Source organism: Octopus bimaculoides, chromosome 6, assembly GCF_046866305.1.
Source record: "Octopus bimaculoides isolate indiv1 chromosome 6, ASM4686630v1, whole genome shotgun sequence".
In the NCBI taxonomy this organism is placed as follows: domain Eukaryota; kingdom Metazoa; phylum Mollusca; class Cephalopoda; order Octopoda; family Octopodidae; genus Octopus; species Octopus bimaculoides.
Genome location: NC_142933.1, coordinates 114,856,378 through 114,883,888, shown reverse-complemented (window position 1 = coordinate 114,883,888; position 27,511 = coordinate 114,856,378). Strand labels below are relative to the sequence as shown.

At 37.3% G+C, this 27,511-nt stretch overlaps 1 protein-coding gene across 5 annotated transcripts in view; it reads left to right on the top strand.

The window, feature by feature from the left end:
• The window catches only part of LOC106876032 (E3 ubiquitin-protein ligase RNF34), a 40,376-nt gene extending 14,418 nt beyond the window's left edge, over positions 1 to 25,958 (top strand). For 3 of the 5 annotated variants that reach the window (XM_052968580.2, XM_052968581.2, XM_014924410.3), the window contains 6 exons: positions 12,250 to 12,293; positions 16,764 to 17,039; positions 17,733 to 18,017; positions 18,761 to 18,994; positions 21,882 to 22,092; positions 23,597 to 25,958. In XM_052968580.2, the coding sequence (XP_052824540.1) occupies positions 16,866 to 17,039; positions 17,733 to 18,017; positions 18,761 to 18,994; positions 21,882 to 22,092; positions 23,597 to 23,778 (1,086 nt within the window). In that variant the 5' untranslated portion in view covers positions 12,250 to 12,293; positions 16,764 to 16,865 and the 3' untranslated portion in view covers positions 23,779 to 25,958. Of the gene's footprint in view, positions 1 to 12,249; positions 12,294 to 12,895; positions 13,070 to 13,101; positions 13,178 to 16,763; positions 17,040 to 17,732; positions 18,018 to 18,760; positions 18,995 to 21,881; positions 22,093 to 23,596 lie in introns of those variants that run through there. The other 2 variants (XM_089354465.1, XM_052968583.2) reach the window with 2 other exon arrangements.
• The last annotated feature ends 1,553 nt before the right edge of the window (positions 25,959 to 27,511 follow it).

Genomic DNA, 27,511 nt, shown 5'->3' with positions numbered 1-27,511 from the left:
GACAGAAGCTACAGAATGAGACATGTGAATTATAGAGACATCGTGAGGGATGTGTGATAGGAGTATTCAGTTTTCTGAGAGGGGTGTGTAGCTCAGAGTAACAGTCACAGTCGCAGGACTGTTGAAATTACATGGATATGCAATAACCTCTTATGAGCAAATGAAGGAATCAAAACACAGCTCAGAGCAAGATTCAAAGAAAACTTATCTATTTACTTGCCAGTGCCCCTGGACTGGCTCTTGTGCGGGTGGCACATAAAATACACCATTTCAAGCGTGGCCGTTGCCAGTACCGCCTGACTGGCCTTTGTGCGGGTGACACGTAAAAGCACCCACTACACTCTCTGAGTGGTTGGCGTTAGGAAGGGCATCCAGCTGTAGAAACTCTGCCAAATCAGATTGGAGCCTGGTGTAGCCATCTGGTTTCACCAGTCCTCAGTCAAATCGTCCAACCCATGCTAGCATGGAAAGCGGACGTTAAACGATGATGATGATGATGATGAAGTTACTAAATGAGAAAAAGATTGGGACACAAACTGATAGAAAAACCTATAGACTTTATGATTTCCATGAGCAATCAAATTGCTAAAGAACACCTAGCACAAATTGAAGCTCCCAACTTTTGGACATTGGACGTCATACTATATTGTATTGTATGATTTACTACAGATAGCAACGTGTGTGTGTTTGTATGTTCTCCAATTGTAAAGAAAGGCACATTTAAATGGCATCATTTATTTTCAGTTCTCTGTGTAATCATGTCCAGGTTGTTTGTTGTTCAATATACTGGAGGTATTATTACTTTGATAGGTAAAGATTGGTATCAGGAAGGACATCCAGCCTTAGTAAATATCGTGTCATTGTAGTTTCATCTAACACATTCAATCATGGAAAAGTAGGAGTGAAAGCAATAATAATATACACACATACAGGTATAGGTAAGTGTGTATATATATATGTGTGTCTCTGTGTACGTAAGTTCTCCTTGTTTTTATGTGTTTGGCATCTGTTAGCAAAATATCAGCCTTACTATCAAATACAGGTGGTGTTATGTGCTCTAATTAACCAACAAAACATGTCCAGGCTTCATGACATTTTGCGCAATCTTTGTAATAGAAATTTCACTGCTATTTTGAGCTTATATATGTGTGTGATAAAATTAAGGTAATCAATACCTATTTGTCATACATGAAGGTGCGTGGCTCAGTGGTTAGAGTTTCAGGCTTGCAATCATAAGGTAGTGAGTTCGATTCCCAGACCAGGCTGTGTGTTGTGCTTTGAGCAAGATGCTTTATTTCATGTTGCCCCAGTCCACTCAGCTGTAGGAATGAGTTGCGATGTCATTGATGCCAAGCTGTATCGGTCTTTGCCTTTCCCTTGGACAACATTGATGGTGTGGAGAGGGAGGCTGGTATGCATTAGTGACTGCTGGTCTTCCACAAACAACCTTGCCTGGACGTGTGCCTCAGAGAGGAACTTTCTAGGTTCAATCTCTTGGTCATTCGTGACCAAAGAAGGCTTTTACTCTTTTATCTGCTTGTCATAAGGTTTGTTGAGTCCATTATATAATGAATATGTAAGCAATCATGGAAGTAAACACAGACTGGTTTTACACAGATATCAGAATGGATAGGAACAAACTTCTTTGGACTGGTACCAATTTCGCATTTAGGACCCTGGCTGGGTAGCCATGTATCTACAGCAGCACACCTGTTTCTGCCCTTATTCTTGATCACTCTCTCCTCCTCTTGTTTTTCCTCTGACTAGGTAACGAAGTATCTCCTTTACATCAGCACACTTGTTTCTATCCTCTTTCTTGCACCTCTCTCTCACTCTCTCTCTTTCTCTCACTGGGTGGCCATGTACCTCCTCTATATCAAGACACCTGTTTCAGCCTGTCTCTGTCTCGCTCTAACCTTTCATCATCTGACACTGGATCACCTCCTCCAATACCCCATCTGTTATAGCAAGATACCTGTATCTGCCTCACTGTCACACTCTAACCTTTCATCTTACACAAGTTCCCCTCCTCAAATGCCCCTGCTCCTCTCAAAATTCCTTGTTTTGCAAGTTACTTAGTGACCCTGCCAGTACTGGTACCATGTAAAAAGCATCCAGTCCACACTGTAAAGTGGTTGGCATTTGGAGGGGCATCCAGCCATAGAAACCCTGCCAAAACAGACACAGTAGCCTGGGATAATCTTCTACCTGGCCAGCTCCTGTCAACCGTCCTACCCATGCATGCATGGAAGACAGATGTTAAATGATGATGGTGGTGGTGGTGGTGGTGATTCATAATATCTTCTCAAATTTCTACAGAAACCATAAAAAAGTTTTAAGGCATGGCTGATTGGTAAGAAGCTTGCTTCCCAACCACATGGTTCTAGGTTCAGTCCTCCCCATGTGATACCTTAGGCAAGTGTCTTCTACTATAGCCTTGAACGAAGCCTGTTAAATATATATATATATAAGAAAAAACAAAATGGAGAAATTGATATGCTGACATCAATTTATTGAAACAAATCCAATTTCGAACAATATCAAACTCATAGATCCTACAATCATTTCCATGCCCATGTGAAGCTAACATCTTTTAGTATTTCACTACTACACTGGATAAAACCAGGGAACCTGGATGCTGACATCCCTTTAAGAGGTATTTATATCCTTGAAATAAATTAAGTACCAGTTGTGTACTGGGTTCGATCTAATCAACTGGCCCCCTCCCCACAAAACACAAAAATTTCAAGCCTAGAAAAGTATATTGTCTCAGTTACAGAATATAGAAAGTAATGTAACACCAATGACTATATAAGCCAATCAAAATATCTCGGTTACAGAAACGTAAACGGAATTGCTATTTAACCTTAAAATACATTGTACATATTTAAAGAGCCTTTTTGGTTTGGTGGTATGGAACATTTTTCTGGTCATTTGACAGTGGCCATGCTGGAGCACCACTCCTTAGTCAAAATTGACCCCTGGACTTATTCCCTGTAAGCCTGGTGCTTATTCTATCAGTCCCTTCTTCTGAACAGCTAAATTACAAGGACACAAACACACCAACATTGGTTTTCAAGCAATGGTGGTAGTGGAACAAACACAGACACAAAGACACACACACACACACACACACACACACACACACACACACATACATACATACAACGGGCTTGGAGGTAGTGGTGATGCTGGCTGGTGCAATTTTGTGGTTTGCTGGTATGTCAAGAGAGATCCAGCAAACCCCTAACTGGTTTCCTGATCTTAAAAGTGTAATGATGGAGCAGCTGGTGCAGTGGTCTTCCTCACAGTACTTCATGCTAGACAATATTTTGTGTGTATGTCACATCACGTTTTTGGCTTTGTCTGTTATCCCAATTGAGTGTCATAACTCTTACTTTGATATTGTTCATAGCTCGTGCTCTTGAAACTGCAACTTATAATTGGCCATGAGAAAATACTGGTTGAGGCAAATGTATTCTAACTTTTTCAAATGTTTGCCCTTGAGCCTTATTAATTGTCATTGAATATGCAAGTCGAAGTGGAAACTGAAGTCTGTTTAGTGTGAATGGAATATTTGCATCACTTGGGTTAAGGTTAATTTTGGGAATTAGAACTGTATGACCTCTGTTGGAGCCTGTTACTAATAATGCCTCTACACATTGTTCATGAAGTCTTTACACTTTCATGCAAGTTCCATTACATAATCCTTGACTGATTGAAAGATTTCTTAGCAGCATTACAATAGCCCTTTTAAGTTGAGGTGATGAGGAGGTATACCGGATGGAGTGAGTGAGTTTATGAATCTGAATGGATAGTTCTGAACCTCCTCTTCATTATTGCAGGACACTGAATCTGCTTAAAGTACATTTTAAGTGCCTCTGATATAATATTAAGAACTTTTTCATTTATTGCAAGACAGAATTTTTAGGAGATAAAATTACTCATTTCTCCATTTCTTCTGGCATGCAGTTGTTGAAATTTTCTGGGTACAAATGTACAAATTGAAATACAAAAGAATGAAATAAGAAATGGATTTATGAATGAAAGTTTGGTAATTGCGTTTATTTCCACTACACGACACTTATTATTGCAAACATGTTTTAACTAACCTAAACTATACACACACACACAAATACATTCATATATATATATATATATATATATATATATATATATATATATATAATATATATGTATATGTCTCAAGTTGTAGCTGTAATTCAAAGGGTCCAGCCTTGTCATATTGTGTGTGAGGCCGAATCTCCCTGAGAACTATGTTAATGTTATGCATGTCTGTGGAGTACTCAGCCATTTGTGAGTTAATTTTATCCTCGTGTGGTAATGAAAAGTGAAATTGACAGCCAATATTTGCTGTGTATATGTATCTATATATGAACTTTCCTTTGGATTTATGTATCTACTGTGTCTCTCACCTTCTCTCTTTCTCTTTCATTTCCTTTGTGTCCCTCATCTTTCCCACTTTTGATTTAACAATGTGTATATATATCTATGTATCTACTTCTCTTGCGATGTGATAAACATTTAAAAACACAAAACAAATGCCGTCACTACTCACTGTCTCTTTCACTCTCTCTCTCTCTTTCTCTCTCTTTTTCTCTTATCTCTTACATCATTTCTGAAACATTTAAAAACGCAAAACGAACGTCATCACCACTCACTGTCTCTTTCTCTTTCGCTCTCTCTCTCACTCTCTCTTTCTCTCTTACTTCCTCTCTGTCCTCCTCTCTCTCACTCTGCCACTTCATTGAAGTAAGTGTGATGCACACACAACAGGTACGTACAAAAACAAAAAGTTAGCGTATTAATATTATTGATGATGATATATGTAACCACATGTGAACCATTGCCGATTATTTTCCTCCATTTTCCTTTTCTCTTACACTTTCCTCTGTCCCCTGTTTCTGAAGAAGAACTATGCTCGAAATGTAAAACCAACTTTCTTTCCTTCCCTGAATGTCTGCTAATACTTCGTGTTGTTTTTTTTCTTGTGTTTGTTCTTCGTTTATTGGGGATTTACTATATATTATATATATATATATATATATATATATATATATATATATATTAGGGACAAAATCCAAAATTACAGGTAAAAACTCAATTAAAATCAATTTATAAAAAATTAAAATTAAATTGAGCTTTACAGATTAAAATATATATAAATATATATATCCTGCAAACGGACAGAGACTTAGAGACAAGTTACTTGAAGCATTTAACGAAATAGAAGGGGATATAGCATCATACAACGTGGAAGACAATTGGAGATTTCTGCGGGACAACCTGTTGAAAGCCACCGACCAGATTTGTGGGTGGTGTAAGGTCCCCTCCCGACCCAGAGTAACGTGGTGGTGGAACAAGGAGGTAGACAGGGCTATTAGACAAAAGAAACAAGCTTGGAAGGACTGGAAGAACGGTGGTAGCAGGGAATTGTACCAATGTGCCAGAAGGGAGGCTAGGCGACAGGTTTATTTAGCCAGAGGGGAAGCAGATAAGGAAAGATTTGCCAATGTTCTGCGCCGTGAGGACCAAAGACTCGAGGTATTTCGTGTTGCAAGACAGTGTAGGAGAGAGAATAGTGATGTTGTAGGAGAGAAATGTGTTCGCATGGATGATGGTACGCTTGCATTAAATGAGGATGCAAAGAAAGAGGTCTGGAGATGCCACTACGATAGATTGCTTAATAAAGAGAATGAATGGGAGAAAGAGAGCCTGCCTTATGTCGACCCAATAGAGGGACCAGCTATCCGAGTTGATAGTACCAGGGTAGATAAAGCAATTAAGAGTATGAAGACCGGGAAAGCCCCCGGCCCATCAGGAATCACTGCAGAGATGCTCAAAATATCTGGCAGTGTTGGCTATAGCCTAGTCACCCGTATTACGAACCAGGTGATACACGAAGGAGTCATACCCTATGACTGGTGTAGCAGCATCATAGTCAACTGCTACAAAGGTAAAGGTAAAGGGGACGCTTTAGATACAAATAATTACAGAGGCATCAAGCTGTTAGATCAGGTTATGAAAGTTACAGAGAGGGTCATAGCCCAACTAATTAGGGAGCGAATCAATTTAGATGAGATGCAGTTTGGGTTCGTGCCAGGTAAAAGCACTACTGATGCCTTATTTCTAGTGAGACAGTTGCAAGAGAAATACCTAGCTAAGGATAAACCTCTGTACCTGGCTTTCGTTGACATGGAGAAAGCCTTTGACAGGGTCCCCCGATCCCTTATCTGGTGGTCAATGAGGAAACTTGGGATAGAAGAATGGTTAGTGAGAGCTGTGCGAGCCATGTACAGAGATGCTGCCAGTAAGGTGAGGGTTGGAAATGAGTACAGCAATGAATTCCGGGTAGAGGTAGGGGTCCACCAAGGTTCCGTCCTCAGCCCCCTATTATTTACCATAGTCCTCCAGGCAATCACAGAGGAGTTCAAGACAGGTTGCCCCTGGGAGCTCCTCTATGCTGATGACCTTGCCCTAATTGCGGAGTCACTATCAGAACTAGAGGAGAAGTTTCAGGTGTGGAAGCAAGGTCTAGAATTGAAGGGCCTTAGAGTCAACCTAGCAACCAAAATCCTAATAAGTAGGAAGGTAGATAAAACACAAACCCCTTCAGGTAGATGGCCCTGCTCAGTATGTAGAAAAGGAGTAGGTAGTAACTCTATAAGATGTACCCGGTGCAAGCTATGGACACATAAGAGGTGCAGCAACATCAAAGGCAGGTTAACTAGCAAGTTAGTTTTTGTTTGTGGCAGATGTTCAGGTGCAATAAAGACTGCAAACAAACAGGAAACAACTTCTATCTCATTCCAGGGTGAAAAACTAGAGGTAGTCGATAGCTTCCGCTATCTGGGCGACCAAGTTAGTAGTGGGGGTGGGTGCGCTGAAAGTGTAGCTGCTAGAATAAGAATAGCCTGGGCAAAGTTTAGAGAGCTCTTACCCCTGCTGGCGACAAAGGGACTCTCACTCAGAGTAAAAGGCAGACTGTATGACGCATGCGTACGAACAACCATGCTACATGGCAGTGAAACATGGGCTGTAACTGCTGAGGACATACGTAAGCTCGCAAGGAATGAAGCCAGTATGCTCCGTTGGATGTGTAATGTCAATGTGAATACCCGTCAGAGTGTAAGTATCTTGAGAGAAAAGCTGAACATTAGAAGCATCAGTTGTGGCGTGCAAGAGAGACGATTGCGCTGGTATGGACATGTGGTGAGAATGGAGGAGGATAGCTGCGTGAAAAAGTGCCACACCCTAACAGTTGAGGGAACCCGTGGAAGAGGTAGGCCCAGGAAGACCTGGGCTGAGGTGGTGAGGCAAGACCTTCGTACATTGGGCCTCACCGAGGCGATGACTACGGACCGAGACCTTTGGAAATGGGCTGTGCGTGAGAAGACCCGGCAAGCTAAGTAAGATCGTTGCCAGTGCCCCTGGACTGGTTCTTGTGCGGGTGGCACATGAGATGCACCATTTTGAGCGTGGCCGTTGCCAGTACCGCCTGACTGGCTCCTGTAGGATTTTCGAGCGAGATCGTTGCCAGTGCCCCTGGACTGGCTTGTGCGGGTGGCACATAAAAGACACCATTTCGAGCGTGGCCGTTTTCGTGCGGGTGACACGTAAAAGCACCCACTACACTCTCTGAGTGGTTGGCGTTAGGAAGGGCATCCAGCTGTAGAAACTCTGCCAAATCAGACTGGAGCCTGGTGTTGCCATCCGGTTTCACCAGTCCTCAGTCAAATCGTCCAACCCATGCTAGCATGGAAAGCGGACGTTAAACGATGATGATGATGATGATATCGATGAGTTCATGAAACTTGGTTCTTTTCCCTAAAACTATATATATATATATATATATATATATATATATATATATATATATATATATATATGTGTGTGTGTGTGTTTATGTGTATATCTATGTGTGAGTGTTGTGTCTGTGTTTGCCTCCCCATCACTGCTTGACAACTGGTGTTAGTGTGTTTACATCTCCATAACCTAGCGGTTTGGCAGAAGAGACTGATAGAATAAGTACTGGGCTTAAAAAAAAGAAATAAGCTCTGGGGTTGATTTGTTCAACTAAAAACCCTTCAAGGCAGTGCTCCAGCATGGCTGCAGTCACATGACTGAAACAAATAAGAGATTAATGATATAATTACTTACGCACTCATAAGCAAATATATATGTATGTACGTATGTATATATGTATGTATATATCCGTCCATTGACTTTTTGCCATCCATGTGGTTTTATAACTAATATTCATAACTTTATGTACTTCAAATTCCACTGTTAAAAACAGTTTACTTCCTACCTCTCAAAATTTCTGAATTCTTATGATGTATATAACATACATTTCTTACTGATAAGAACAAAACTTCTAAATTGGATGGAGAAAAAAATCATACAGTTACTTTAGTATAATGGTAGAATGTTTGTCGCCTTTACAGAAGCTATGAGTTCAGTCCCACAAGCAGCCTTTGACTTTATTCATCTAAGGGTTTCTTTTTCACATGATATTGTGCAACATTCTATGGCTCAGTGGTTAGAGCATCAAGCTTACAATCATGAGGTTATGAGTTTGATTCCCGCTCCAGGCTGTGTGTTGTGTTCTTGAGCAAGACACTTTATTTCACGTTGTTCCAGTTCACTCAGCTGTAGAAATGAGTTGCAACATCACTGGGGCCAAGCTGTATCAGCCTTTGCCTTTCCCTTGGATAACATCAGTGGCGTGGAGAGGAGATGTTGGTATTCATGGGTGACTGCTGGTCTTCCATAAACTTGGCAATCCCATGGTCATTCATGGTCTTTACTCCTTTACTAGCTAGGATATGAATATCCTAGCTAATTATTTATTACTTTCGTCCCTCTATCATACTTAAGCCTTTCAACACCTGGCAATCAGTCAATCATCTCCACCTTCCTCTCCCAAATACTTCTTAGTAGTGGGAGCTTTTTCCTCCCTTTCTTTCTCCTCTTTCCCTGTTCTTTTCTGTCTTATGGCAGCCTCACTAGTGCTGATTTAAAAATCCAGTGCTCACTGTAAAGTTGTATAGCCGAATGCATAAATAAAGCACCCAGTACACTCTGTAAAGCAGTTGGCATTAGGAAAGGCATCCAGCTATAGAAACCATGTGAAAGATGACATTAGAACTCAGTGCAGCCCTGCAGTATGCCAGTTCCCTGTCAAACCATCCTACCCATGCCAGCATGGAAAGCAGATGTTAAATGATGATTATGATGATGTACTTTGAGTTCTACCATTAAAAAAGATTTATTTCATATCTTTCAAAGATTCTTAACTCTTATGACATAAAGAATATATGCACACACATACACACACACAGAGGAAAGGAGAACAAAAGTGGGGTTCAAATTTCGTAACAGCTGTTTCAACTGCATTTTATTGATGCTGTCATAGATTACATCATGACAAAAACCAGCCATCATCAGCTAAATTTTGAGCACATAACCAGGTAAAGTAGAAGCAAAAGATGGCTCATTTGCCAACTACCATAATGAACAAGTGATATTTTGAAAGAAAAAGAACAACAAAAGAGTAGAATTTTTAGAGAAAGTGAAGCAGATATCCCAGAGCAAATATGGCAAAAACCATCCTTTCTATGTACCAATTATCATAATGTGCAAGCGATATTTTGAAAAAAGAACAGAATTTATAGAGAAAGTGAATCATATTCCGCAAATAGGTCAGATCCTGTTAAGATAACAACTTTAAGAAAAAGGATGGATTTGACATATTTGCTCTGGAATGTCTAGTTTTTCAAAATATCACATGTCTATTATGGTCATTGGTGAATGAGTCAACAACTTTTGCTTCTACCTTACTTGTTTATGTGTATAAAATGGCTGGCTTCTGCTATGATGTAATTTATGGATGCATCAATAAAATGCAGCCAAAACAGCTGTTGTGAATCTTGAATGCCACTTGTGTTCTTTTATATGTACGCAATACCTGGAACCAACCCCGGGTCTGATCTATGGTTTATATTAGATTTGATACCTGTATGTATATTTATATAACTATATATGTATATGTATAAATATATGCTTACAGTATATCACCGACAAATGACAACTAATGGTTATTTTATTTTTCTGTGAGCTCAGTATTAATTACCCAGCCATTCCTGACATTTTACTTGTTGATACGCCTAAATTCTAATGAATCCTGGAAGTGATGTACCTATCTACTTACTTACCTACCTACCTAAACCTACCTGTGTGTGTTTACGTATATAAGTTTGTGTGTATGTATTTTGACTCTCCTTTCTAGCAAGCTGGTGCTTCATGTACCCTCTATAATAATTATATATATATATAGATATATAGATAGATAGATAGGTAGATATGTGCACGTGTGTATATATATATATATATATATATATATATATATATATATATACACACACTCATACATGTATATATTCATGTATAAATGTATATATCTACATGTTTATATGGATATATATATGTTATGTAAGGTATAATTTAGAGGTGTTAAGCCCTCTAAGGGATAGGAGTATCCAGAGGCACTCCTGGTAATTACCTCAGTAAGTATTGTCCTTGGTATAAAGTATACGGCAGCATGTAATTTAAAAAGGTAAGCCATAGTTTAATGTATATACAGACAATAAGAAAATCGAGGAAAAACAACAAATAGAAGTGTATCTTTGGTGCTAAAAAGCCATTATTTAATTAGTTAAGCAAGATGATGGTAAGAGTGAGTTTACAGCTGTTTCTGTGTACTATGTTTAGGTAAATATGTATTTACCTCATTGCAAATGGTAGACGTCATCAGAACGAAGAAGGCAGAGATAGACAAAAAGAAGAATAGAGCAAAAGATAAATGGAGAATTCAGAAAAGAAAATGTTCAATGATTCAAAAGTCTTACATTTTAGTTGGGTTCAAAGTTCATTAAATCCATTGTGAGGTAGGTAAAGAATAGAGGTTGGTTGAATCTGAAGTCTTGTAGTTAGTTATTAGCATGACTTCCATGTGTCTGCCTGTTCGGCTAGTTGACCGCTGGTGTAATCTGAGGGAGTTATCCCTAATTAGGGATATCTGGTGTAGTTTATATAACTTATAGGTTGTGGGTAGTTTGTATATTTGCAAAGGAAGCCATAAATAAGAGTAAAGGTTATATCTAGCAGAAGTACGATTTAGCATGTAAAGACAAAGTATCAGAATAACTTTTAGGTTTGAGGAGTGCAATGAAAAGGAAAAGAAACAGATAGAAGAGGGGTAATTTAACATGTAAAAAGAGTTGGTATTTCTCGACTGAAAAGAATTGCAGGTAAAAGATAGGCTAGTGTAGAAAGTAGATTAGGTATATTAATTATTTATTGATAATGTAGGTTGGGGTAGGCTATCGTAGGGTATAGTTATTTTTATTTATAATGTGGGTTAGATATGCATAAGCTTGTTAGAATCGGGAAGGTTAAGGGGAGGTAATACGCTGATAAGTAGGTCTGATAGTGGTGTATACAAGAATGAGTGGGTTTTACGAATTGGCCTTTATGCAAACAAAAAATATTATTTCCGTATTTTTTTATTGAGCAGAGGTGATTTGGCCATTAAAATTAGTAGTTTCTCTGTTATACAGAGCTCACAGCACTTATTGTTAATGGTATAAGATGAAGTTTTTGCTAGGATACACCATTCTAAACTATAGTTGACTTTTTTGTCTTTTAATTCCCAGATGTAGCTGCTAAGTCCTGTAGAGTTTGCTTTACTTCTATTTCTAAAGGGTAGATTGGTGGGAATTGTATCGAAGTATCATTTCATTTTTCATGGCTCCTATATAAGATTTAGTATGGTTATATACACATGTATATGTATACAAGTGTGTGTATGTGTATAGTAATAATAATAATCCATAGATAGAATTTATAAATATTTTAATGTATATGTGTGTATATGTATGCATGTATGTATGTCTGTATGTGTATGTACGTCTATATATGTATGTATGTGTGTATATATGTATATATATATATCATGCCACCATGGAAAGTGGACGTTAAACAATGATATATATGTGTATACATGTATGTATGTATGTATGTATGTGTATCATGCCGGCATGGAAGGTGGACATTAAATGACGAGGATATATATAGGTTTATATATGTATGTATGTGTGTGTGCATGTATAAATATATGCACTATTCATATATACTTAAATATGTATATTTCATTTATATTTTCAGGGCAGGAAACTTGATTTTCAGATGTTTTCTAATTTTATTTTAAGGTAAGAAATAATATTTTTGATTTGAATTTAATAACTGGGATATTTTTCTCTTTTTTTTTTTTTATGAAATAGAGTGATAAAAATTTCTAGTGAAGTTGAATTATTCTAATCCTTAGTAATACCACATTCTATATGGCACATATTCTAAAACGGCAATGCTGCATGTATCTCAAGAACACAGGTACACCATGTGGTGCAGTACAAGCCTTTAGAACCATGATGGTGATGATGACAATCAGATATTGTTGGAGTGGGCTTAGTCATTTACATTGTACCTAAATTATAAGTTTCTGATTTAGGTACAAGGTCAGTAATTTTGATTGTGGGAAGGCTGATGTCATCAACCCCAGTATTTGATTGATACTGATTTTATCAATTCCAGAGAGTTGCAAGGCTAAATTGACCTCAGATTTGAACTAACAATGTAAAGAACTAGTAACATTGAAAGCTATTTTGCCCAGTATTCTGGTGATTCTGCTTGTAATAGTAATATTCAATGAGGTTCAGCAATATAACTAGTTCTATTAAGTTGTTGGTCAGCTAGTATATGGGTCATACATAAGTTTATATCTGTTATGAGAGTTTAGTCAGGCTTGTCAGTTGTTTTTTAATTTAATGTGCGTTAGATGAGTAAGCATGTTATTTCACCTGGTGTTGCCAGTAGATATCAAGATTTGTAGGAGTGCTATTTGCAGTTGACAAACTTTTTATTTTTATATATTTTTTTTAAACAGTAAGATATTCGTATCTTAGCCAATTAACACCTACATCTAGAGGTAAGTGCTGGCTGTAAATAAGACAGCATAACTGATTCTTCCTACATATATATTTTTTTTAAACAGTAAGATATTTGTATCTTAGCCAATTAACACCTACATCTAGAGGTAAGTGCTGGCTGTAAATAAGACAGCATAACTGATTCTTCCTACATAAAAATGTAATAGTGTTAAACCTTTTGTGACCATATTTCTAACAAAAGTACATTTTACCTTTGTATTTTAATTTTCAAAATAATCAGCAATTATGGAAAGTTTGGTGAAACAACATGATTTACTAAAGGATAAATTTTTATATGTTGATATCTCATGATAGTATTGGGTTGTCCGGAAAGTTCGTGCTGATTTATAGTAGCTTACCTTTTGATTTATTTGCCATGAAACCACCTCAATTCTGGGAAGAGGGTATTTTCAAGTTAAAGGAAAGATGGAGACGCATTGTGCACGAAAATGGTTCATATTTGGTTGATTAAAAATGTAATGGCAAGTATTTATTGACCTTTTTCTTTCCTTTAAAAATCAGCACGAACTTTCCAGACAACCCAATATTTTATTCCAAGATCTCTATTTTATTTTCAACTCTCAGAGCAGTTCCAGCCAGGATGATGTTCAATGGCTTACATATATAAATTTCATGTTTAAGCAGCTGGACAATCAGGGATAGTCCTTGAGAAGTTAAAAACATCTGGTGAAGTAGTATGCATTAGGCATATATGTAGTCATTCAGGTTTTACAGGAAGGGGTTATTCCTAAGGACAAACATAGCAGAATTATCATCAACCTCTTAGAAGGACAAAGGGAATGTTCAAGAAAGAAGCAACTACACAGAAGCATTAAATTGATGGACCAAGTTATGAAAGTAATAGAAAAACTTATAGCATAAACTAATTAGGAAGAAAATTAGTTTAGATGAGATGTACTTTGGATTTATGTGACATGCTCTCTTCTTTATGTGACAACTATAGAAGTGCTTACCAAAGTACAAATCATATATTTTGTGTTCATTGACCTGGAGGAAGGCTTTTGACTGACTACCACACTTTATAATCTACTGGTTACTAAGAAAACTAGATGAAGATAGATAGCCCACAAACTATGCAGGCCATGTCAGCAATGTAAGAATGAACGAGGAGTTCAGTGAGGAATTTACTGCCTGCTATAGATGATTGAGGTAAATGTGTCTTCAGTATCTTTGCTAATGACATTGTGAGGGTAAATATTTAGCAAGAGGTTTTGGAATCATTATCACCGTCATTGTTTTTATATTTGCTCTTCCGTGCTGTTATGGGTTCACCAAGATATTTTGAAGCAGTTTTTGCAAATGGATGCTCTTCTTACTACGACTCATTCCTTTTAGTCATCTCTTACAATACACAGCGATACAGAGTAATCCATTCTAAAAACTCGGATACATCCAGTTAGCATGGATGCTAATGTGTGACTTTAAACCAACAAGGTGACCAACCCTGGTAATGTCTCTTCCATTACCTTCAGACACAGTGTCACATAACTAGCCACTTTCCTCACCAAACTCCTGATCTTCCTTTCTCAACATGGACCAGTCCAGATCTCATGCTAGTGTGCCTGCCCCATTCAAAAGAACAACTCTTTCTAACTCTGAACACTATTGGCCTATCACACTCACTTCCAACTTCTTAACAATTACCAGTACAGCTTTAGTATATCTAAATCTATTTGTGAGGGTGCTGTTTTCATTTGTCACTCAACAATGTTCCCTTGCATTTGAGAAATTTGCTGAAAGCAATGTCATAACACTTGACATCAAAACATTTGATCATGTCTGACATTGAGAACTTCTTAATAAGTTGCCTGTCAATGATTCCATCCATCTCACTTCTCAATTGGAAGTCTACTATCAGATTACACCACTACATGTATTGAATGAGGTTATCTCTGTCTCAAACTCTGGTGTGCTCCAAGGCTCAGTTATGTCCTCCTGACTCTGCCTTTTGTACATTAATAACTTCTTGCTATAACCTTCAATAATGTTCCTGCCTTAACATTCCACATACAGATGTCATCTGCATGTAGTCTAGGCTTCCTATATATCCACCCTTTTTTTTGTACTTCCCTCTCTCTCTCTCTCTCTCCCTCCCCCTCTCTCTCTCTCTCTCTCTCTCTCTTAGGGTAACCATTTGCCTCCTCTACAACAATACATCTGTTTCTGTCTCTCTTTCATTATCTGATACTAAATCACCTCCTCTAATGTCCTCTCACCTCTCAAAGGTTCTTTGTCTTGCAAGTTACTTGGTGATCCCACCTGTGCTGGTGCCACATAAAAAAGCATCCAGTCCACACTGTAAAGTGGCTGGCATTTGGAAGGGCATCCAGCTGTAAAAACCATGCCAAAACTGACCCTACCTGTGCTAGTGCCACATAAAATATACTCAGCGCACTCTGTGGGGTGGTTGATGTTAAGAAGGGCGTCCAGCTGTAAAAGCTGTGCCAAAACAGATACAAAAGTCTGGTGTAGTCTTTTGCCTGGTCAGTTTCTATCAACCCGTCTGACCCATGCCATCCTGGAAGGTGGACGTTAAACGATGGTGATGAGAGACTGTGAAACATCATCATCTGCTTCAGCAGCACAAAGGTATAATCTCAGGAATCATCCTTAGACCTACTTTGTCTACACACAATTAAAGTCCAACACATCATCCAAACATAGTCGATGCCAGCCCCCTCTGGCTCCTGTGCTGGTGGCACATAAAAACACCATCCAAATGTGGTCGATGCCAGCCCCCTCTGGCCTCTGTGCCGGTGGCATGTAAAAGCACCCACTACACTCTCGGAGTGGTTGGCGTTAGGAAGGGCATCCAGCTGTAGAAACACTACCAGATCAGATTGGAGCCTGATGCAGCCTCCTGGCTTCCCAGACCCCAGTCAAACCGTCCAACCCATGCCAGCATGGAAAACGGACGTTAAACAATGATGATGACACAAAGTCCTTAAACTTGCTATAGAATGCTGAGCCTCTCAATTTCTGATGATCCTTCCTGATGCCCTCACATAATACAGTTAAATCTGTGTCCCCAAAAAACTAGCCTTTTTCTTCAAGGCTGAAAAATATCTTTGGTTTGGTCAACTATTAAATTTCTACAAAGTTCAACTGAGACCAACTATAGAGTACTGATCCCATATTTGGAACAAAAGAATACAACTTCTACATTTGAGACAGTACTGCAGTCATCAACCTGACCCATAGGAGAGTACTCCCCAAGGACAGTACTGCAGTGGTCAACTTGGCCAACATTAGAGTACTGTCCCACCTCTGGGGCAGCACAGCAGTGAAAAACCTGACCCAAAATATGGTAGTGCCTCCACATTTAGGACAGCATTGCAATTATGATCTTGACCGATAACAGAGTGCTGCTCCCACTATTATGATAGTATTATTAAAGCTGAATGTCTACTGCATTGATCTCACATATCTTGGAAGATTCACTAAGATTATGGGCCCTTCAGACTAAAACATTAAAAATGACTTCTCACTTGTGACACAAATTTATAACTTCTGACCTGTAGATTAACTAGTGACAGAGGTTGTATATTATTGTTCTTCTATACATGTATGTGTGTGTTTATAAATAAGTCATTTGTCTAACATAAATATGTGATTCACATGTAATATAATGTTATCTTTTTGACATTCTTGTTTTTTACTTTTATATTTCAGATTATCATCATATCAGAATCTATTCAGTTAAATATTTTTTTGTAAAGCTGACATTCCAACTTGCTGCAACGTGTCACCTATTATTTGTATCTTAACTTGTATATGGGGGCTGGTGTTGTGAAGGCTGAAGGGAGGGGGAGGCAACCTTCTAATTTATCTCCAAGTTATTTTTCACCAAGCCATCCACCCAGAACTGATGCAGCAGCTGTTTTAAGTAACCAGCCTGGAATGTCTTGTGAGTCCTGTACTGCTCAGTTCAATACATTTAAGAGAAAGGTTTGTTACAATTGAATTTATATTTTAATTTTCCTGTCTGTCTTTCATAAATAAATAGCTGTTTAGAAAAATACTCATCTAGTCTAAATATTTGTAGTGAAAATATTTTCTTCTTTCATATAAGACTGTCTTGTCTGGAAATCAAATTGTTGCTATGTAGTTCCTAAACAAGCAGGTCTTTGATGATCAAAAGCATTTTAGTTTTGATCATCCTATCTTTGCATATCTAGGGTGACATTATCCAATATGCCTTTCCAATGTTCAGATAGTACGGATGTGATTTGAGGGAGGTTTGACTGTTATTTCTAGCTGGTCAAGCAATCATATAGAAGCGTCATCATTGGCTCGTGTTGTACCAATGATCAGGATGTGTGTGTATATGAGTTACTGCAATGAGTACCATAGAATAGAATATAAACTAAGATTAGATCTAGATTTAAGTCCTGATTGTAGCTATTTCACTTACTTTCTGAGACTAATTTCAGTAGGGTTGTTTGTCCACTGTCTAGTGCTTTGGATCCCAGTCAGTCAGCTGATTCCATTTATTACATGTGTGAATGATTAGAAGATGATAGAGAAGAGACGAGGGACAATCAATAAAATATTAACTAATATATGATTTTAATTTGTTGGTTTTATGTTTCAATGTTATCTGCTGATAACTAATTATGGTGCCAATTCATTTTAATGTAGAAAACCTGTTGCCACTGTGGTCGATATTTCTGCTCATCTTGCTGCCAGCGACAATGGAACACTATACAGCCTGTTCGGCAGTGTCATAAGTGTCAGATTTTAGCTTCTGGAAATTTTACTCGCAGTGACTTGATGCAGTGGAAAATCAAAGATTTACAAGTGTTTCTCAATAAGAAAAACATATCTACAAACACCTGTACCGAAAAATATGATTTGGTTGAATTACTTGTGTGTCATTTTGGTCAGGAAACTTACCAACCACCACATACATACTTCCGATATCAAGTAAGTATTTTACTGTGTTTTAACATTAGTTGTTCTTGACATTTTTACTTGTTGGGCCTAGATGAGGCAGCAGTGCTTGTGGCCTTCGCAGGCCCTCTCCCAGGCAAGTGAGATTGATGTCATTAATGTTCTTGAACCTTTGTAAACCAACACTTGAGGGAAAGATATGAACAGGAAGGAAATTCCAAGTGCTGATGTTCTGAGAAGGAAGCACTGGGTATAATGATTAGTTTGGAGTCTGGGGTGGGGGTTGACACAACACAAGTGATGAAAGGCAAGGTAAGTGGAATGAGAATTCTTTTAGTTAGAATTATAATCACTGTAAACTAAATTTGTAGACTTTAATGCTCAGTAAAATCAACTTGTGAAATGTTTATGAATAGTAATCGATAGGGTTTATATCTTCTAAATTTAAAATGTGTTGAAGTTTCATTATCGAAAAGATGTTAATCGATGATGACGATGAACTGTTCAATATTCTTGATATTTTCATAAATGTTGTCATTTTGAACCAAGAATACTTAACATCTCTATAATGGAAGTGAGTGTTAGTCTTACTCTCTTCTGCCTGACTTTCCTTGTAGAACACAGCCTCATTTCTCTCATATCTGGTTTATCTTCACTACAACACATTCACATTTCTCTCCTTCCTGAATTATCTTCATTATACCACAACTGCATTTCTTTCTTCTATTAAAATATTTAACATTGAAATTTATTATTTTTTTTTTTTGTGTTTGTAGCTTGATATGGAATCAGATGAAGGGCGTGTTCATCCTCGAATCTCTTCTAATGGAGTTGAAGATTCTGCCGAGGAAGAATCGCAAGAGGGAGGCAGCATGCATATCTACACATCACACAGTCGTAACAATCACACCAGTGAGGGATTAAGTAGTAGCGCTACATTGATAACACAATCTTGGGATAACAGTCAGGGAAGTCGATTGCCATTAAGATCAACCAACGATACTGCACAGGTAATGGGTTTTTCATTATATTGGTAAGAAAGAGTGACTGTAATGGCTGGACATAGAAAAAGTCAATGTTAAAAGAGAATGATGAACATCAGAAATGAGCTACCAGGGAAAGAGGATCTAATGATTAGCAGTACAGTAAGGGAACATTTTCTGGTGAAAGAAAGATCATGACAGTTACATAAGAGTAATTAGTAAGAATGCATGCAGAATAAACTTCAAATGTTCGGCAGCCTCGTTAAAAGTAACTTATCAGGTAACCTAATTAGAAGCGGAGGTAGATGTACTGAAAATGTAGCCAGAATAAGAATGGGGTGGTAAATGATCAATGAGTTAATACTTCTGATGACAACAAAGGACATCTCTGAGAGATTAAAAGGGAGATTGTATGATTCTTGTGTATGAAGTGTGCCCTAGTGGTGGATCTCCAGCTCAAGAGTTTAGGTATCTTGGTGGATATGGGGTTACTAATTAGTCACCACTACTCCTAGGTCTGCTGTGGCTCAGTGTGGTAGTGCCTGTCAAGGGCTTTAATACAAGTCAAATAGCAGATGGTCTTTGGCTAAGGCATACTGGTGAGATGGTCCTTGGCTAAGGTATACTAGTGAGATGGTCCTTGGCTAAGGCATACAAGATGGTCTTATATCACATAGGCCCAACAGTGTGTAGAAATATCTTGGTGTCAAGTGAACCAGCCCTCATGCCTAAGGATTTCAAAGCCACTGTGTCTCAAGGATAAGCTTGGGAGAGCAGAAGATTAGCAGAGTAAACTGTAAAAATAAACTAACAGAAGGTAATGGGAAATTACTGTTGTATCTTTCCAAAAAGAAAAAGAAACTATGAATCTTCAGACTTATTCTAGTTTGAGTGAATTGAGTGATTTGACTCAACTTAAATGAGAAGTGATAATCCTTGTTTATTAGAGCTTCATGTTTTAGAGTAAGGCTAATAATATCATTGTCATTTTTACATACATTTTTTCATACTTGTATAGGTTGTATGAATACTTTCCAACACAGCATTTTGCCTCTTGCTATGCTATCTCCTTTGTGAAGTTTTGAATCATGGGAGGAGCTTCCACCACTTCTGCTCATGTCTTCCTTGGTCTTCTCCTGCTACATATGTGTTTTATTTAGATCTCCTGAAACTTATTTACTCAACTTTCCTCCTCTATACACATTATGTGTCTGTACCAACATGATCATCTATCTTGCATCTATTCCCTGTTATAAACCCAGTTTTTCTCACAAATTACCCTGTGCCTTGTTGATGAATGCTAAAATTACATATCTAATAGAGCACACTCACACATTTTTCCTATTTAGTCCCCCTGTCTTACTACCATGCAATGTTGCACTTTATACACTAGCATTATACAATCTGCCTTCCACTCAGAGAGAGAGAAACTCTTTGTTGTCAGCAGAAGTAATAGCTCCCTTAACTTTTTTTCATCTTGTCCTTAATCTTGTCATTATGTTTTCAGAGCATGCTCTGCTATTTTTCTTTAGGTCAGATAACAGAAGCTGTCAACCACTTCCACTTATATGGAAACTCTCAAAGCATTAGAAAGATAATGGCTTTCTACTTACCCCTTTTCTGCATGTTGAGTACAGACATTTCTCTTGGTAGCCAGCTCCTGTCTTATCTCTTTTTTTATCAAAACTTCAGTTTTTACTAAGTTTACTCTGAAGTCTTGTGATTTTAGGTTTTGTTTCCATATCTGGAATTTCTTCACTAATTCTTCAACAAACCTATAGAAACTTGGTCATCAGTATACAAGAATTCCTGCAAACTGCCATTCTAAACCCTTTAGCATTTAAACTGGCCATATCTGGCCCAAATATTCTATCTATTTAATGTTCAAACCAGCCAGATCTAGCCTCTTACACCTACCTTACTATGTCTGTCTGCTTGATTAATTCAAAACGATGTGAAATAACTAAGCATTACATTTGACAGAGTAATCTGATTGCTAAGTGGTTAAACTGTTCTGTCTTCCGTTACAAAGACCATCAGACTATACAAGAGGGTGCTGAAAAGTTTGTGGCTTTAAGGGTATTGTGAAAGGCCTGGTTGGAGACCCAACCTTCCGGGTTCTTTTACTGGGCTTAGAAAAACTGATGGACCACTGCAATAAGTGTGTGAATTTGAGAGGGAAATATGTTGAATAAAATCATAATTTATTGATTCTACTGTAGTTTCTTTTACCTAAAGTCAGTAACTTTTCAGCACCCCCTTGTAGAGCGTGGTACTCTGTCAGAGGTCTTCTTCAGATTGGTAAATCAAAACTGCAACTCTTGAAAATTCTAACTTTGCTTATATTGTTGTTGTAGTTGAGCTGTGAATGAGTAAAACTATTCCAGCTCCAGTTACTCTGTATTTATATTATACCATGCATTTCATCATCTTTGTTTTTACATCCACTTGTCCATGCTTGCATGGGTCAGATGAAACTTATTTGAGACAGACTTTTCTACAACTGACCTTTGTCTGTTTCCATGCAAGGTAATATTTCCCCTACACCTTCCCATAAAAACATGTACATGTATAGTGTTGTTGGTACAAACAGGTTATTTAGAACTCAATACACAAAGTAGAGCATATCATCATCATCATCGTTTAACGTCCGCTTTCCATGCTAGCATGGGTTGGACGACTTCTTTATTAGCTACAAAGCCACACAAGTGGCCCAAGGCCCCAGATTATCTTGCACCAGAAAATATTAAGAAACATCTGTTTCTTAATATTATCTAAATTAATTCCCAGTATATGTTCATGTAACATATATGAACTTGTTTTCTCATTTCTTACCTGTTGTATTTTTCATTAGAATCTGTTGGCTAAAAACCAATCAAACACAGATTCATAATTATTTAAATTTTTGTTGCAGAGTTCCAGCCTCCCATGTTTTTCACCGTCCAAACCTGCATATATTAATCTTAACACCATTGACAATATAGAAGCAGTTGCTAACTTGACTGTCAAAGAATTAAAAGAAATACTTTCGTTTCATTTTGTTGACTATAAGGGGTGTGTAGAAAAATGGGAACTTTTAGACAGAGTTCGGAGATTATGGGAAGCTCAGAGACAACAGAAAAAAGGTAATCACAGTTAAATTTTTTAATGATTTTTTTATGATTGAATACTATATGTGGATTTTATTCTGTAAACTTGTGGGATTTGAATTTGTATATATATATATGTATGTATAAGACTATATATATACTTTTAGAAATGAAAATAAGTTTAAAAATGAACGAATACCCATCAATGCTTTGTCTTTGTCTGAAATAGGTGGTTGGCTGTGTGTGAAGCCAACCACCTATTTTTCTTTATCAATTCATGTATGATGAATTATCTTTTACCTATTTCAGTTATTGGATTGTGCCCATGCTGGAGTACCATCTAGCTTGGTTTAGTCAGACAAATTAACCCCAGTACTTATGTGTTTAAGTCTGGTACTTAGTCTGTCGGTCTCTTTTGTTAAACTTCTAAGTTAACACAGCAACACTGGTTGTCAAGTGGTAGTAGGTGGGGTGACAAACACAAAGACATGCAGACACACACATGATGGGCTTCCACACAGTTTCTGTTTACCAAGTCCACTCACATGGCGTTGGTTTGCCCGAGACTTGCCCAAGGTGCTGTGCTGTGGGACCGAACCTGAAACCACATAACCATGCTTGCACAGACATTTTTATCGATATGTATAATATATGGCACACACATTACAGCGTATTTGAGCATACCAGCTAGCTGGTAGAATCATTAGAGCTGGAACATATCCTGACAGTTTCCTTTGCTGAACTGCTAAGTTACAGGGACACAAACGAACCAACACCAGTTGTCACACAGTGCTGGTGTGACAAACACAAATACACACATAATATATGAAAGACTTCTTTCAGTTTCCACCCACTCTAAAAGCTTTGGTTGGCTCAAGGCTACAGTAGAAGGTACTTGCCTAAGGTGCCATATGTGGGAATGAAACTAAAACCATGTGGTTGGGAAGCAAACTGCTTACCACACAGCTATACCTGTCAACAGATGTGACTGTTTGCTACTCAGCTACAAAAGGTGACATCTCCATTTGAAGCTGAGCTCCATGCAAATTGTAAACATTCCTACAGACTGCTTCCTGAAGTTTTATATTATTTCATAATTAGCATTTTAATTCCAGCTTTCCATTTTATGGTCTGTTCTTCTATCTTTTCTCTATAAATTTTCGAATTTGTTGTATTCTTTAACACATTTTCAAGCTAATCCTTAGTTTGCTGTCATTACTACCTCGAAACTTCTTTGCTTTCAATTTTTCTATGTAGTAGATTTTCTTTTCTTTTGATTCCGTTATAATTTTTGAAGATGAACATAAAGTTTACGGATGCTTCTAAAACTGAATGCTGCTTATTACTTTCTATGTTCCTTTTCTTGAAAACAAAGCTCTGTTCACCTCTTAAACTATATAATATTTACTTTATAACTCTATTTCCAAAGATTTATTTTACAATAGCTTCAATAGTAAAATAGAAAAGTATTTAAAAAAGCAAAACCTAAATATTTCATTTCAGTTAGTTAACTCTTTTTGTAAATAATTATATTTTTCAGACCCAGATTCTCCAGTTTTAAATGATGATGAAATGTGCAAGATTTGCATGGATTCCCCAATAGACTGTGTCCTTTTGGAGTGTGGTCATATGGTGTCCTGCACTCAGTGTGGCCGTAAACTTAATGAATGTCCAATATGCCGACAGTACGTAGTACGTGCAGTGCATATATTCAAAGCCTAAAGGATTTCTAAGATAATAATCAGTTATGTAATTTATGTATAACTATGGTCCAATATTAAATATAGACTTGAACGAAAACATTTTGAGGTGAAAAAAAGGCAAAAATCCATTATTTTACAGTCAGTCTCCATATGATTCTGATCTTTTTATTTACTATTAAGAAAAAAAAATGACCATTTTCTTGTATTTAATTTTTCCCATCAATATGATTTTTTTTCATGAAACATTCCTTCAGTATCCAATCATTTTTTTAACCCTTTATGTTACATCTTTCACATTATGTGGAATTAAATAAATGTTAAGCACTTACTTTAAGAGAGGAAAGTAAGTATTATTTCATCTTCATTTTAAAATCTATTTTTCCCATGCTGGCATGGGTTGGATGGATCTGCAATACAACATCTTTTTCTGGGTCTCGATATTATGTCATCTCATCTGTGAGGCTCAACATTCTCAGGTTTGATCTAACTACTTCTTCCCAAGTCTTCCTTGGTCTACCTCTACTGCGGGTATTTTCCACCATCAACTCAGTCCATTTTCATCCTGCATGCATTATCCGTCAACATTAAATGTCCATACCAGCATAGTTCTCTCTTTTTTCTGCCCACATCGACCAATGCCTTTGATGCCCAGTTGCTTTCTCAACCCACTCATGTCCAACATTTTATGTCAATAACTATTGCACATCAAGCAGGTCATACTCAATTCCTTCCTTAACCAATTGCTGCAGATCCTCTGCATTCACTGCCATACAAGCATACCATTTCTGACACATGCTTTATAGAGTCTGCCTTTCATAGGCAGAGAAATATTTTATTTCCATCAGAGGCGGCAGTTTTCTAAGCTTTTTTCAGACCCCTTTATTTTTCCCCCTTGAATCATACTGTCTCCAGATCCATTTGAAACATTGGTAACACTTAGTTAACAGACCTTACAATCCTCTTCGACTAAGTCTGCCCCTGTCCTTATCTTCCATCACTGGTCATACTGTTAGCATCTGAAGCGCTTAAATTTTTACTTCCCTGCCAATCTATCTGCTAGAGATGACACATCTTTTTGTTTATGCATTAATTGCATGCAAAGAAAACAAACAAACAAAAAAAAAAAGAACACCATTTCTTAGATGATATTGGGCTTTGTTGGCTCCTGTTACTAAATGTTACCTTAGTCTTGGCCATATTCACCTTCAAGCCTTTTAGCTCAGACCCACTCTTCCAGGTTATGAATTTCTGCAGTTCTTCAACAGATGTTCCAAGAGCATCTAATATCTGATCACCTCAGCTTTTAGGTTGAAGAGACGAGGTCTGAGGACAGAGGGAGAGGACTAAGAAAGACACTTACCTGTACACTAAATTCTTCATTGAGCTCACTGCTGATCCTGACCCTACTTTAAGCACCCTCATTCTTGGCTTAAACACACCTCATAGGCCAACCGTTTATACCTAAGCTTTCTCATTGCCCAACAGACTACAAATCACACACATATGCATGTAATATCAGATTCTGTTCAATTTGAGATTTCATTTTAGGAAATCATGGCATTGAAAAGAAAATAATTATTTTGAGGGCCAGCATATATATATATATATATATATATGCATGTATGTGTAATGTGTTTATGTGTGTATGTACGTAATCTGTATATGTATGTTTATATGTAATCATTAATGTATGTGTATATATATATGTGTGTGTGTGTGTGTATGTATATATATGCATGTGTGTGTTTATTTGTATATATCTTATATATACACATATTCATAAATCTCTATATAATGTGTGTGTATATATGTATGTATATATATGTGTGTGTGTGTATATATATATATGTATGTGTGTGTGTATGTGTATATATGTGTATATATGCACACAGACACACACATATATATATATGTATATGTAAGAACACTTGTTGCACAATCAGAAAATCACTTATATATTTATTGATAATTGTCTATTTATTTATAGCAATATTATTTGTTTAATATTTTTTTAAAATCATGTGGTTACATCATAAAATTCTAACATTATATCTGATTTATTTACATTCTAATTTCCTTTAAAACACTGAGAAAAATATTATTAAAAATATTTTATACAGTTTTGTTAACTATCATTTAATCAGTCTCTTTTAATAATAATAAAAAAAAATGTTTTTGTAATAAAAGTATTAAAACCAATAATACTTGATTCATGTATTTTGAATTGCATACATAGAAAAAAATCATAAGTGAAAATGCTAGGAACATGGCTTTATGTAAGTTCTTGTATTATTTGATATCTTTTTTGTCTGTGATGGTTCAGGTTTTTCAGATATACTGTACAAGATTTATTCTAGTTGTCATTTAATTTCGGAGTCTGAGATGTAAGCTTCATAAATTTCATCAGACTGTTTCACTCTATAATTATCTTTGATCTGTCTCTGCTGCAGATACATTTCACTTTAGTTATATATCATTTTCTTCATCTAGCTCACATCATACATTTTTGTTACAGTACTGTCATACCTCCTAGTGGTTTGGTGATCATCAGTTTGACTCCTGGACTAAGAGGTGTGTTATGTACTTGAGCAAAACACTTAATTTCATATTGCTTCTGCTCACTCAGCTGAAAATATGTCCTAGTGACAACTGGGTGGCAGGGAAGGCTAAATGTATGACAAAGTTGTATCATTTCAGTGGGGAGGGCTTGTACTCTCAGTTGTTTAGTTGTTTACATACCATGGAAACCGTGGAGTCACATTGGCCCAGTGGTTAGGGCAGCGGACTCGCGGTCATAGGATCGCGGTTTCGATTCCCAGACCGGGCGTTGTGAGTGTTTATTGAGCGAAAACACTTAAAGCTCCACGAGGCTCTGGCAGGGGATGGTGGCGAACCCTGCTGTACTCTTTCACCACAACTTTCTCTCACTCTTACTTCCTGTTTCTGTTGTGCCTGTAATTCAAAGGGTCAGCCTTGTCACGCTGAATATCCCCGAGAACTACGTTAAGGGTACACGTGCCTGTGGAGTGCTCAGCCACTTGCACGTTAATTTCACGAGCAGGCCGTTCCTTTGATCGGATCAACTGGAATCCTCGATGTCGTAAGCGACGGAGTGCCAACAACCATGGAAACCAGGCCTATTGAGCCTACAAGCAGGAAGCAACCATTAACTTTTAACTTGCCTCTTATGCCAGCATATTTTCTTAACTTATCTTCTGCACTCACCATTTCTTGTAAGTTTACACTACATACCTAATTGACTAAACTCAATGTTACAGATCTTCTGCAGCCAAAGCCTATACTTCCTTATTCAATATTGCACTTTCTACACACTTTAGTTAATATCATTCATAGGAAGAAAGTAAAAACTATTTGTTGCTTGATTAGCTTTATTATGTTGTAGCAACAAATTAATCATTAAATGATAATAATACTACTATGTAAACTACAACCTTATTTTAGAAATGTTACCTAAACCAGATAACTTATGCTAAACCCTTTAGCTTTCAGCTTTCTTTTTCAAATGTGTTGCTTATCTATTCACATTGTTTTGAATTAGTCATACATTATCTTGCAGCTTTGAGATTTCAACAGTGCTTACTCTTTTACTTGTTTTAGTCATTTGACTGCGGCCATGCTGGAACACCGCCTTTAGTCGAGCAAATCGACCCTAGTACTTATTCTATCCGTCTCTTTTGCCGAACCGCTAAGTTACGGGGACGTAAACACACCAGCATCGGTTGTCAAGCGAT